Source organism: Piliocolobus tephrosceles, chromosome 17 (genome assembly GCF_002776525.5).
Source record: "Piliocolobus tephrosceles isolate RC106 chromosome 17, ASM277652v3, whole genome shotgun sequence".
Lineage (NCBI taxonomy): Eukaryota > Metazoa > Chordata > Mammalia > Primates > Cercopithecidae > Piliocolobus > Piliocolobus tephrosceles.
Window position 1 is genome coordinate 69,236,798 of NC_045450.1, and position 13,981 is coordinate 69,250,778.

General features: G+C 48.6%; 1 protein-coding gene across 1 annotated transcript in view; it reads right to left on the reverse strand.

The window, feature by feature from the left end:
- Positions 1-13,981, reverse strand: part of COTL1 (coactosin like F-actin binding protein 1) — a 53,796-nt gene that overhangs the window by 17,522 nt on the left and 22,293 nt on the right. Inside the window, exon 3 of the mRNA XM_023226890.1 lies at positions 8,016-8,173. Within this exon, the coding sequence (XP_023082658.1) occupies positions 8,016-8,173 (158 nt within the window). The remainder of the gene's footprint in view (positions 1-8,015; positions 8,174-13,981) is intronic.

The following is a 13,981-nucleotide window of genomic DNA, read 5'->3' on the forward strand; positions in this document are numbered from 1 at the left end:
GTTCAAGCAATTCTCATGCCTCAGCCTCCTGAGTAGCTGGTAGTTGGCATTACAGGCACATGCCACCACACCCAGCTAATTTTTGTATTTTTAGTAGAGACGGGGTTTTACTGTGTTGGCCAGGTTAGTCACGAACGCCTCACCTCAAGTGATCCACCCATCTCGGCTTCCCAAAGTGCTGGGATTACAGGCATGAGCCACTATGCCCAGCCCATTTCTTAATTTTTAAACATTATTTTAAAACAGAGATGCAGTCTCACTATGTTGCCCAGGCTAGTTTCAAGCTCCTGAGCTCAAGCAATCCACCTGCTCCAGCCTCAAAAAGTACTGGGATTACAGGCATAAGCCATGGCGCCCGGCCTCATTTCTGCATTTCTTAGCCTTTGTTATGTGCAAGCACACAGTAATCTTCCAGCACTAGGAGTACGATTCACAAAGCAGCCATGACTTCTGCCTTCTAGGAGATTATCTCCTTGTTAGTTACTTAATTATAATTCCTTAATTATAATACTATCTAGACCATAGTAGATACAGATGCAGACACAATTAATTCTGATTGAGGCTGGTAGGAGAATGGGGTAAGAAATCAGGGTTTTGACGGATAAATAGTTCACCGGGCATCAAAATGGAGAAGCCCTTTACATACCCACTGCTTTTCTTTAATCCTTCCAACCACTCTGTGACATTTTACATTCTCTTTTTCCTAAGTGAAAACACAGAAATTCTAGTGATAAATACCTGCCCAAAGTCCCACGCCTGTGAGCTGATGGAGCCAGAATATCAACTTGAGCCTCACTCCCTACATGCCATAGCTTTCTCCATTTTACACAGCCGCATTTTTTTAAAGTAGGCACAGACCAACAAAGTTCACTTTCCAGTTTAAAGATTCCACCATCAAGGAAAACTGAGAATCAGAAAATTTGAGAACTAATTGCATGGGCAACAGGAGTCTGCAAAAGGAGTGTCCAGCCCTGCTTATGGCCTTCGAACCTCTTCCCTGGTGCCAGATGGCTTGGGAAACGTTCAGTGTGGTGAAGTGGCCATGTCGGGGCTCTCAGCCCACAGCCTGGATTCCAGGCATAGCTTTGCCATGTCCAAGCACCCGGACCTTGAACAAGTTACTCAGCTTCCTCGGATCCCAAGCTCCTCATCTATAAAACAGGAAAAGTGGCAGACCTGGCCTCGTGAAGGACAAATGACTTAATACACGGAAAGTCCTTCAAAGAGTGTCAGGCACATAGTAGGGCCACAATAAAACCACTGTTATTCATATTATTGCCACATTGGTACCCAAAAGAGGCCCTCAGAGGGGAGGGGTGGGTAAATCTGGTCCCAGAAATTAAGCCGATCCTGCCCCTAGCGTTTATTTTTATTTATTTATTTACTTATTTTTGAGACAGGGCTTTCCTCTGTCCCCCAGGCTGGAGTGCAATGGCATGAACACAGCTCACTGCAGCCTCCAACTCCTGGGCTCAAGTGATCCTCCCACCTCAGACTCCTGAGTAGCTGGGACTACAGGCATGCAACACCACGCGCCAGCTAGTTTTTTTTTTTATTTTTAGTACAGACAAGGTCCCACTATGTTGACCAGGCTGGTCTCCAACTCATGGGCTCAAGCAATCCTCCTGCCTTGGTCTCCCAAAGTGTTGGTATTACAGGTGTGAGTCACTAAGCCTGGTTACTCCTGGGGCTTAGAAGCCATCAGAATAGACTCCAATTAGCTAGTTCACACCATCCCTGGCACGTCGTCCTTCCCACTTCCACTTCTGCTCAGAGGCAGCACCCTCTGATGTCCTCTGTTCCTGACCCTGACAGTTGAGCTGCACGCCCTCTGGATTCCTGGCTCCGTGAATGTTCATATTATGTTAAAGAATAAATAAAAGGATCAAGTGAATGAACCCATTCTGCAAGACAAGCATGATGCAGCATTGACCAAGTGTGGCTCTAAATCAAGAAAGCCTGGCCCTGGCACATCGTAGGTCACTACCAGCGGTCACTGCATTGTCCCCACAATCCTGCAGAGACATGAGAACAATGGGACCGAGGTTCTGTCCTGGGCACCAGCCGGGTACTTCTGTGTGGCAGACAACAGCTGTGGCCAGCCAGCCGTGCGTGCTGTGCGTTCAGCGCATTCCCCGGACGCGAGTCTGGGCGTCGCAATCGCCCCGCCCAGCTTGCCTGGCAGCCCCTGCTGCCCCGTGGCCTTGCTGGCATTTGTCTTGTTTTGTCTTGTTTTCCCCCAGCCACAGACGCCTCTCAGTTTCTCAGGCTCTGAATACAGACCAAAGAGGATCAGAGTCGAACTTCACTCCTAATTCTTCCAGGCTCTAGCCCCAGCTCTGTCATTCATTAGCTGTGGGTTTAGAGCAGGTCCTGTCACTGCTGTGGGCCTCAGTTTCCCCATATGCTGATGCACCTGTGTGCTGGCCACAGGTGAAGTATGAACTTTTTGAGGTTAGCGCTGGCAAGTGCGGGTGAGGCCAGAGCCTTCCTGTGTGGCTGATGGCTGTGACTTTGGCCCAAGCCATTTGTAAGACAACTGGCAATATTGGTGAACAACAAGATTCATGCCCTGGAGCTCGGCATCTGTATCTAGCATCTCCTAAGGAAATAATCTACAGTGTAGAAACATTTCCTGCCCAAACTGTGCATCACGGGGTTGTCTAAACGGAAAACTGGAAATAACAGCTACTACTTTCGGGTCCCAGAAATTAAGATACTGTTCTAAGCACTTTCCCTATATTTGCTCATTTAATCCCCACCACAACCCTACAAGGCAGGCACTATATTACCTTTATTTTACACATCAGGTGACTGAGCCCAGAGAGGGTAAGCCATGTGCCCAAGGTCACACAGTAAGTGATGGAGCTGAAATTTGAACCCACGCCACCTGGCTCCAAAGTCCACTGTACTACACCTTCCCCCTTGGCAAAGTAAAATAAGGTTCATATAAAGGTAGAATGCCTTCATAAACAAATTACTCCATTAAAACAAAAGAAAAGAAAAATTTCCAGAATACCCCAAAATAGAATATGACACAGCAAGTCAACTCATCCAATTCTTCATTTTACAAATGAGGACACTGAGGCCCAGGGAGGGAGAGACTTGCCCATGGTCAGGCAGGTGGTTAGTGACATGCAGATCCCTCCTCTAAATTAGCTGGGCGTGGTGGCATACACCTGTAATCCCCAGCTTCTCAAGAGGCTGAAGCATGAGAATTGCTTAAGCATGGGAGGCAGAGGCTGCAGTGAGCTGAGATTGTGCCACTGCACTCCAGACTGGGTGACTGAGATTCCGTCTCCAAAAAAACAAAAACAAAAACAAAAAAAAAAAAACGCCCCCCTGGATTCCAGTCCCTCCACATCAATGACCATGCAATTAATTTACACCCTCCATGTTTCACACAAAGCACAAGAATGTATGTGCATTACTTTATTACAATCAAAGTCAAGAGTTTATTAATACAGTAATCTTAAACTAAAAGCCAATCTACTTCTTCTTCACATGGAAATGATGGCAAAAAGGCAGCCGGGGAAGTGACCTGGTCCCCAAGACATGGCATCCAGAATGGGCCCATCTGGAAGGTTCCTTAGAGAACATCTGCTCTGAACCCCATGAAGCAGAGGGGAAGCTGATGGGCATGCCAGTCTCTGCATGGCTTTAGCGGCTGTGGAAAGATAGCCTGATACCAGCAGAATGGACCCTTTGTAACCTAAATGGCTCTATTTGCAACTGCAGCATAAACACAAGGTCTTGTAGCAGCTTCAGATAATTAACATTTTTAAGTGGAGAGGTGGAAAATGCAAATGATAATGGTCAAAATATGAGCCTGCACCTGTAGTTCAGGACAGTATTCCAGCTCCCCCACTGCAGCGCACATCTGCGCTTCTTCACTCACCAGCATGCCTTTCTTTAACAACTGGGATTACGTTGGAGCTGCCCATCACGAAACCCCGCCTCCCTGCCCAAAGAGGTGTGCATGTGACCCAAGCTGGGCCAATCAGGGTCCTCTGAAGAGACTGATTGACACTGAGGAAAGCGGCCTCTCTCTTCTGGGATCCTGACCCAGAGGGACCACCATAGCATGGACCATTTCTTTGGCTGTGCAGAGGCTGCCTGACGCCAACCGCAGAGAAAAACAGAACTGAGAGATGAGATGAAAATACTGCGTGAGCCCTCGATCTAGCCACACCTAAAGCCAAAACCCTTGCACTTCCCGCTACCAAGAGCCAAGCAATTCCTCTTTGTGCTTCAACTTACTCGAGCTTGCAAACATATAAATTATCACCACCACTCCCGCCTAAAGGTTCCCACCAGGGAATTAATTTCCTCCAATCCCCCTCAGTTACCGGCGCACCTACCCAAACTGAAAAAGAGTTCTAGAGCGGAAAGAAACTCTGCAGACTGCCTTAGTGGGTATGAGGTTTCCTTTGGGGGTGATGAGAAAGTTCTGGAACTAGACAGCGGTGATGGCTACACAACATTGTGACTCTGTTTAATGCTGCTGAATTGTAATTTAAAATGGCTAACATGGTAAACTTTATGTTATTGTATTTTACAATTTATTATTATTTATTTATTTATTTTAGAGTCTTGCTGTGATCTCAGCTCAATCTCCTGACGTGATCTCCTGGATTCAAGCAATTCTCCTGCCTCAGCCTCCCGTGTAGCTGGGACTACAGACCACACGCCACCACGCCTGGCTAATTTTTTGGTATTTTTAGTATAGACGGGGTTTCATTGTGTTGGCATGTTGGCCAGGCTGGTCTCAAACTCCTGACCTCAGGTGATCCACCCGTCTTGGTCTCCCAAGGTGCTGGGATTACAGGCATGACCCACCACGCCTGGCCTGTATTTTACCACAATTTTTTAAATGGGAAGACAAAAGAGAATCGCAAGATCTGCAATGTGGTGTCCTGTGCACACATCCTGGCGAACGCCCCCTCCCTCTGCTCCCTTTCCTCCTGGCCACGTCCAAGAGTGGGCCAAACACGGCGGGCAGAATTCAGCAGACCTTTGGCCACAGAACAGGTCTTCTTTTCCATTTTCCATCTTGCTGCCCCTCAGAAGACCCCTGGAAGCTGGTTAACCATTAAAACCCAACTGGCCTGGAGAAAAACAGCCTGTAGGGTTGAGTAAGTGGTTTTCCAAAACAAGGGCTCCAGGGCCAGACAGGGTGCAGACAGCAGTGTCAACCAGGAACGCTGACTAGCATGTGAAACAAACGGCCTTTGTCAGCATTTCCTCGGTCCCAGGCACAGTGCTAGCACTGCTCAAAGCCAATCTGACACCCATACCTTTTAAAAATGATGATCTTGCCTCTTAACTCCAGAACCCCACCTGCCAAGATTGTATTCTAAAAGAATAATTCAACAGAAGAAAGGAGCCGCATGTATTAAAATGTTGGATGGAACATTGTTTATAAAAATAAAAATTGGAAGCAACTTAAGAGACCAAGAACAGGGGAACATTTAGTACATGACAGTACGCTTGTGAACCAGGACACTCTGCTACCAGAAAACCATGAATTACAGAGGCGGTGCAGCCATATCATTTATGAAATTACATTAGCCTTAAAAAAAATAGCTGCAGAAGAGAGTGTGACCTGTAGGCTGGGACCACAGCAAAGCTGAAAGGCAGGAGGCGAGCCCGTCCGGAGACTGGCCAGGAGGGACGTCCAAAAGCGGGAGCTGACGGGGGACCACATGACTCTATTATGTCCTATCATTATTTTTTATTTTTATTTATTTATTTTTGGAGACTCGCTCTGTCCCCCAGGCTGGAGTACAGTGGCTGGATCTCGGCTCACTGCAACTTCTGCCTCCTGGTTTCAAGAGATTCTCCTGCCTCAGCCTCCTGAGTAGATGGGATTACAGGTACCCACCACCACGCCTGGCTAATTTCTGTATTTTTAGTAGAGACAGGGTTTTGCCATGTTGGCCAGGCTGGTCTCGAACTCCTGACCTTAGGTAATCCACCCGCCTTGGCCTCCCAAAGTGCTGAGATTACAGGCATGAGCCATGGCACTGGCCATATTGTTATTTTTTAAATAAAAGTTTTATTTTGGACTGGGCGTGGTGGGCTATAATCCAAGCACTTTTGGAGGACGAGATGTAGGAACTCTTGAGCCCAGGAGTTTGAGGCCAGCCTGGGCAATATAGTGAGACCCGTCTCTCTTAAAAAAAAATTTTTTTTTTTATTTAGAAGAGGATTTACAGAAAAGTTGCAAGAAGTAGTACCGAGTTTCTATATTACCTTCCTTAACACACACACATACATATTTCCCCAATGTTAACATCTTACATTACTACGGTACATCTGTCACAGTGAAAAAGTCAACATTGGTACATTACAATTAATTAAACTCCTGACTTGATTCATATTTCCACGGCTTTTCTGTTCTAAGGTCCAATTCAAGATAGTGCATTGCAGATAGCCTATTTTGTTGTTGTTTTTCTTTTTACAACAGGGTCTCAGTCTCACCACACTCAGGCTGAGTGCATCGGCAAGATCTCAGCTCATTGCAGCCTCGACCTCCTAGGCTCAAGTGATCCTCCCACCTCAGCCTCCCAAGTAGCTGGGACTACCAGTATGCACCACCACACCTGGCTAATTTTTTATTCTTTTGTAGAGATGGAGTAATATTAATACTATGTTGCCCAGGCTGGTCTTGAACTCTTGGACACAGGCAATCCTCCCACCTCGGCCTCCCAAAGTGCTGAGATGGCAGGTGTGAGTCACTGTGCCCAGGCTGTTTTTGTTTTTGACAATTGGTGATGTTTGGTATATTCACAGATACGTGCAACCACCACGATAGTCAATTTTAGAGCATTTTCATCATCTCAAAAAGAAACCCTGTGTCTTTAGCTATCACCCACTTCCATCATTAGACTATTATTTTTATTTTTATTTATTGATTTTGAGACAGGATCTCGCTCTGTTGCCCAGGCTGGGGTGCAGTGGTGCGATCGTGGCTCACTGCAGCCTTGACCTCCTGGGTTCTAGCGAACCTCCCGCCTCAGCCTCCCAAGAAGCTGGGACTATGAGCATGTGCCACCATGCCTGGCGCATTTTATTTTCTTATGTTTTGTAGAGATGGGGTCTCACTATGTTGCCCACGTTGGTCTCAGACTCCTTAGCCAAGAAATCCTCCCGCCTCAGTCTTCCAAAGTGCTGTGATTTACAGGCGTGAGCCGCCGCACCCAGCTGAGTCTATTCTTTTTAAACGTTTGTTTTATCATGGACCAATTACACTGCTTTGAATCTTTAAAACAATGTGCACGGTGGAGGACGGGCAGTGGTACCCCCCGCCCTCTGTAACAGACAAGCTGCTGAAGGGATGTGTAACACACTATTTCTGCTCACCTGAACAACAGTTTAAAGGGGTGGTAAGAGGGAGAGATTCCCTAGTTCATGGGTTGTGAGAAATCCTTTTGCAAAATGGAGATCCCTTTAGTAGGGAAAGACCTTTCTCCCTCCTCTACCCTACCCCAGGATTACCTTTTTGGAGTTCAGATGTTCTTTTCTCAACATGACCGTAACCCATATCCCAAGTGAACAACGTTGGAAGTTTCTGACATTGAAAATGTCAGAATGGAAGAGACTTACAGTAGGCACTGTTCAGAGAGGGCACACATGGATTCTCCCACGGGATCCTTGTCACCATCACCGACAGCCAGCCAGGACACCACAGGGTAGTGGTCGCTCTTCTGGTACCCCCACCAGTCCCCTTCTCCAGAAGCAACCTGCCCTACCCACGGAGGCAGGCACCCAGCTGCTATGCTTCTGTTACGGGATAGGTGGAACTGCAAACACAGTCACCTCCTCCTAGCGCGCATCCTGAAACAATTCTGGTGACATTTCACCAATGGCTTTACAGGTGCAGAGACACAGCATGGCTTGTCCCAAGTCACAGCTAAGCTACGGACCCAGGAGTCCAACCCAGCCCTCTCCCTCCTTGCAGGATGGTAACCCTTGGTGAGCGGTGACCTCCAGACCCTGGAGGAACTCAGTACCTGTACAACCTCCTTCACCAGGGTCTTGTCCGTCCCGGTTTTGGCACGCTGCAGCCCGCTGACATTCTCACCGATCCACGTGATGAGGGCGAACTTGGACCTCTTGCTCATGGCATCCCCGGTGGTGAAGCGCACGAAGGCAAACAACCGGACGTCATCTGTGGCCAAGAGCGAAAAGAGAACATGGTGCTCCGTTAAAACATCCCAACGTCGTGACCCCGAGGAGGCCAAGAGCCGTGAGTGCACCTGGAGCAGCACAGCAGGAACCTGGTGCCGTTCCCTGGGAGCGCCATGTGCAGAGGGCAGGGGGGAAGCACTCATCCCCTGCCCTTGGCACTCTCTCCTGAATCCTGGCAACAGCGCTGCAGGCTTCATGCCCATTTCACAGATGGGAAATGGAGGTTCAGAGAAGTCACATGACGCTTTAAAGGTTGTGAGGGAATTCAAGGTCATGCTGGGATTTAAATCCAGGCCTCTCTGGCTGCAATGCCTACAGCCTTCCTACAATCAAGGCTCAAATTCTGGGTGGGCCCATTGCACAGATGTGGGCGCCGCCAGCAGTGCCAGGGCCCAGCCAAAAAAAATTTAAAAATGAAAATTTAAAAAGGCTCAAACTGTGGATCTTATTAATAGGGACCAGAAATTCATCCTCTTTGTAGACCAGAAATTCATCAACTCTTTTTGCCTCGATCTTTGCAGTCCTACTTGGAATCAGACTCTACACTGTAGAGAGACAGGAACCACCCTGGGGCAATGTGGGTGGGTATGAAGAGCAAACAAGGAAAGGGGCTCTAAATTTGGCCTGGGATATGGCTCCAGGGATATTTCACTTATGACTAGGCAATTAGGTCAACAATGAATTCTGAACACCTTTCCATTGGCTGTGTTAGGCTTGTTCTATCTTATACAGTCATTTTTATTAAAATGGCTTTGAGAGCTATTTTGTTCCATTGATCCACATTAAGTTTTATTTCAATGCCACACTGTTTTTATTATCATGACTTTAAAATCTGTTTCACAATCCACTATGCTAAGTTCTCCCATCCTCCACTGCTCTGTTACCAAAATATCATCTGATAGTCTTAAATTTTTTTTTTTTTTTTTGAGACAGAATCTCTCTCTGCCACCCAGGCTGGAGTGCAGTGGTGCAATCTCTGCTCACTGCAAGCTCTGCCTCTGGGGTTCACACCATTCTCCTGCCTCAGCCTCCTGAGTAGCTGGAGCTACAGGGGCCCGCCACCACACCCAGCTAATTTTTTGCATTTTTAGTAGAGACAGGATTTCACCGTGTTAGCCAGGATGATCTCGATCTCCTGACCTCATGATTCACCCACCTCGGCCTCTCAAAGTGCTGGGATTACAGGCATGAGCCACTGCAACCGGCCTGATATTCTTGAATTTTTAAAGTGATGTGTGTATTGGCCGGGTGTGGTGGCTCACCACTGTAATCCCAGCAGTTTGGGAGGCCAAGGTGGGAGGATCACTTCAGCCTAAAAGCTTGAGACCAGCCTGGGCAACATGGCGAAACCCCCTCTCTAAAAAAAAAATTAAAATACCAAAAAATTAGCTGGGCACGGTGGCGGGCACCTGTAGTCCCAGCTACCAGGGAGGCTGAGGTGGAAGGATCACTTGAGCCCAGGAGGTTGAGACTGCAGTTGAGTAGAGATCATGCCACTGTACTCCAGCCTGGGTGACCAAGTGAGACCCTGTCTCAAATAACATAACATAACATAACATAACATAACATAACATAACATAACATAACAGTGTGTGCACATGTGTGTGTGCATTGCATGTGCGTGCGTGTGACATGTGAGTGCATGTGTACTCCACTAGGATAAACCAAAATAGTTCAATATCAGCTCAATTGGCATCTGGGGCCAGATCATTCTCTCTGGTAGGGACTGTCCTGTAAATTGCAGGGTGCTGAGCAGCACCCCTCACCTGGACCCACCAGTTATGACAAACAAAAATGCCTCCATACATTGCAGATGTCCCCCAAAGGGGGCAGAACACCCCCAGTTGAGAACCTCTGCTCTAAACCATTGGTGTCCCCATTTAATCGGGACCCCTTTTGTGTTTTCCAACAAAGTTCTGTGCCTCTTGAGGGGACCACATATCCTTATTCAGCTTACTTCACAACCAGTTCATATTTTAATTGCCATTATCACCAGGATCTCATTACAATTCCTAACTGGTGGTTGCTGGCACATAGGGATGCCACTGGTTTGGAGTCATTCACCTTGTGTTAGCCACTTGCACGAACTGATGCTCTCTCAGGGCATTTAGTTGCAGGTGTGAGGGTTTCCCAGGCACCCAATGACATCGTAGAGTGATACGTTTGCATCTCAAACATTGCGTGGATTTGCATCACTGGGGGAATCTTCCTAAATGGAGCTTCTGATTAAACAGGCCTGGGGTTTACGCTTCTAAGATGCTCCCCAGTGATGCTGATGCTACTGGTCAAAAGATCACACTTTGAGGTAAAAAAAAAAAATCAATCTGCGTTTCTTCCTAGAATCTAAGTACCTCCCTGCAGAGTCCCACACAAAGTACATAAGTTAGTACCAAGACCCAAGGCCACAAACCACCTGTCTAAAGGAGACATGGGCCTGGAGCTGACAAGTTCACTTCCTGGTGATTATCTCAAAACCGGAAGGGCAACCAGCAAGTTTGCCTTTGACAAGAAGCCGCGCTGTCTAATGGATCATCCATCTGTCCTGGGGAGCTAAGGAACACACAGCTCTCAGCAGACCATGAACACGTGATCCTCAGTGAGGTCCAGGTTCAGGGACTCCACTACACTTACTTCTTAAAGGAAACTGATCATCTCACACGTGTTTCTTAAAGGAAACACTCACACTGGCACAGCACTTTTCAGTTTACAAAACATGCTTCTGTTTCATCTCATTTGGTCTTTGTAACAATGCTGGGAGGTAGATGAGGTAGAGACGCCATGATCACTTTCATCATCAACATCCAAATCACCTTCATAGATAAGGGCTGGAGGCTCAGGGGCCAAGTGATGTGGCCAGAGTCACAACACAGTGAGGCCAGAGCCAAGGGCCTGGACACCTTAGGTGTGTGTGCTTAGCCCCCTTTCTCCAGGGAGCTGCCCCACCAGGCCATGGCCCTCTGGGGGTCAGTAGGTGACAAGGCAGCAGGGATGGAAGGAAGGATGATCTCAGGGCCACTGCGCAGGTGAATCAACAGGGCCTGGTGACCAACTGGATGTGCGAAGTGAGGACAGGCCCTGGCAACCACTCGTCCACTTTCTGTCTCTATGGATTGGCCTGTGCTGGACATTTCATTGAAATGGACTCATACGCTCTGTGGCCTCTGGGGTCTGGCTTCTTTCACTCAGTGCCACATCGCCAAGGTTCATCCCTGCTGCTGCGTGTATAGGTCACCACTTCACTCTTTTTTATGGCCGGACAGTACTCCATTGTATGGAGAGACCACATTTCGCTTATCAGTCCATCAGTTGATAGACATTTGGGATCCTTCCAAAAAGGGGTGATTTCACGCCTCCCCTATCAGGTGACCATGGTGATTAAATGTGAAAGCTACAAAACCCACCTAGCTGTCAGGGTGGAACCTTCAACCTCAAGCTCCTGACACAGGGCGGGGCTGCCAGGTGGCCACTGCGCACAGGAAACGAGACTGGGGCAAGAGAGGGCAGTTCCTCCCTTCTAAGGTGCAAAGTGCACAGCCACAGGCGGCGGGTGCAGACTCGGAGTGTGGGGGAGCAGCCCTTTAACTCCAGAGCATTTCTCAGCAGTCCCCGTGGTGTCTGGGAAGCCAGGGCTCTGTTGTCAGAGCATCAACACCAAAGTGCTTAATTAAATGGCAGCCTTGACCTGAGGGGGAGGAGGGGCTGCACACTCGCCTCCGACTGCATTTCACAAGCAAAAGAACACAGTGAGTCTGTTTCCATGGTAACCACTCTCCGGTTCCCATTTCCACAGTGGTCAGCCCAGACTTGGATCCAAACTGCCCATCCCCGGCCCAAGCCTCCATGGAGGAAAGTTACTAGCCCTGCTTTGGGCCAACGCAGTTTCTGGGGACCCTGACCACGTGTTCAGCCCAGTGCCAAGCCTTTGGGCTGAGCCAGCTCTCCCAGCCTCTCTCTTCTCGATGTGCCCCCCGTCCCACGGCTCTGGCCGGCTCCTCTGTGGAGCGCCACGGCTTTTCCAGCGTCTGCCCTCTCTGCTGGCTGCCAAGTGCCTCCACACGCCGGCCGTGCTCTGCACACCCTCCAACCCTCCACATCACCCACCCTTCCCCTCTTTCACACCCCCCCAGGTCTACCTTGGGCAACACCCCTTGCCCCTGTAGGCTCACAGGTTCTTGTTGAAGAACCACAAGCATTGTCCCTGTGTCCCAAGTACCAGCCCAGGGCCTGGCACAAGATAGATGTACAATAAGTAAGTCATAGCCCCAACCCCAAGGACACTGGGAACCTTGCAGAACCGCAGCCTGATGTCATTTAAATGATCATGGGGGAGTGGGGAAAAGGGGGACATGGCTTGCTAGGTGACTGCTGGGTGCTTATCTGACAATGGTTTGATCAACAAGATTGCTGACAGGCCTGTTTCTGAAAATCCGAGTCACGTTGTGCTTACAAATGTTTGCTGCTAGAGATCTGGCACAACAGTGACAGGTCAGCTGAGTCTGAGACGGAAAACCTGTTGGTCTGCGCACCGTTTTTGCAGCTGCCCGGCAGACTGGAGGCCTCTTCCCCACGCCGCTCACCCCGAAGGAGGTTTTCAGCCCCTTTTGACCTCACGCTGGGCAGTGGAAGGGGAAGTGCTAGTTCTTCGTCCCTGGTTCAGCTACTTTCCCTCTTCTGAACAAATTGGGTCCACAAACCCCAGTGGCAGTCACAGCCCCCCATCAGCAGTGGAGAGCCCGAGGCTCCCTTGTCTACCTTGGGCTATTGTCACTCCTATACACAGGAAAACTGGCATATCTACTAAAGAGCACAGAGAAACGCCATCATGTATATATTAATGTGATGTGTGTGTGTAAATTTGTGTATGTGTATATATACACATATTTGTGTGTATAATATGTATATATATGTGTATAGGTGTGTTAGTATATGTGTGTATATACATATATTTGTGAGTACAGGTGTACATATATGTGTGTATATATATTCAAGTATTTGTGTATGTGTACGTGTGTTATATATATGTGCGTGTATGTGTGTGTATGCACTAAGATGGCAAAACTGCCCAGAAGAAGGTTGGTACCCGGGCTCTCCATCACCCCCACTGTGCCACTTGGTCCCCAACAGGGCCAATGGTCCATCTCTTCAGACTGAGGTTGACAGTCCAGGTCTAGACAGAGGAGACAGGGAGACTGGGCAACCCCAGTGGGGGACAGGGGACCCAAGACTTCACCCAAACACAGGCACCAGAGACAGATGCCATGAGCTGCTTCTGCTGGAGGCCTCAGCACAGTGGAACAGTCTACACCCTTAACCTTCTCTGCAACGTCCAGATGGCAGGTTCACATTTCAGAATCCTTTAAAAACTTACCGCCACATGTACTAGCCTTGTGACCCAGACCGGAGTCCTGAATGGCTCTAAACCTCAGTTTCCTCATCCACAAAATGGGTCAAATACTTACCTCCTAAAGTGGTTGGGAGGATTACATGAAAAAGAAACGAGATCTGAAGGGCTTGGCGGATGGGAATCATTGCTGGTTTTTGACCGCCCACACCTCTCCAGTGAAACTGCCCTCAGGGCACCACAGGGGTCTCCTAATTGCCAAAGCCAACAGCATCTTCTCCATGGCCACTGGTGGCGTTTCACACCATTGTCAATTCTGCCCTCCTTGAACTTCTCCCTTTCCATGGCACCCAGGGCATGGCGCCATCTTGGTTCTCAGGTGTTTCGCACCATTGTCAATTCTGCCCTCCTTGAACTTCTCCCTTCCCATGGCACCCAGGGCATGGC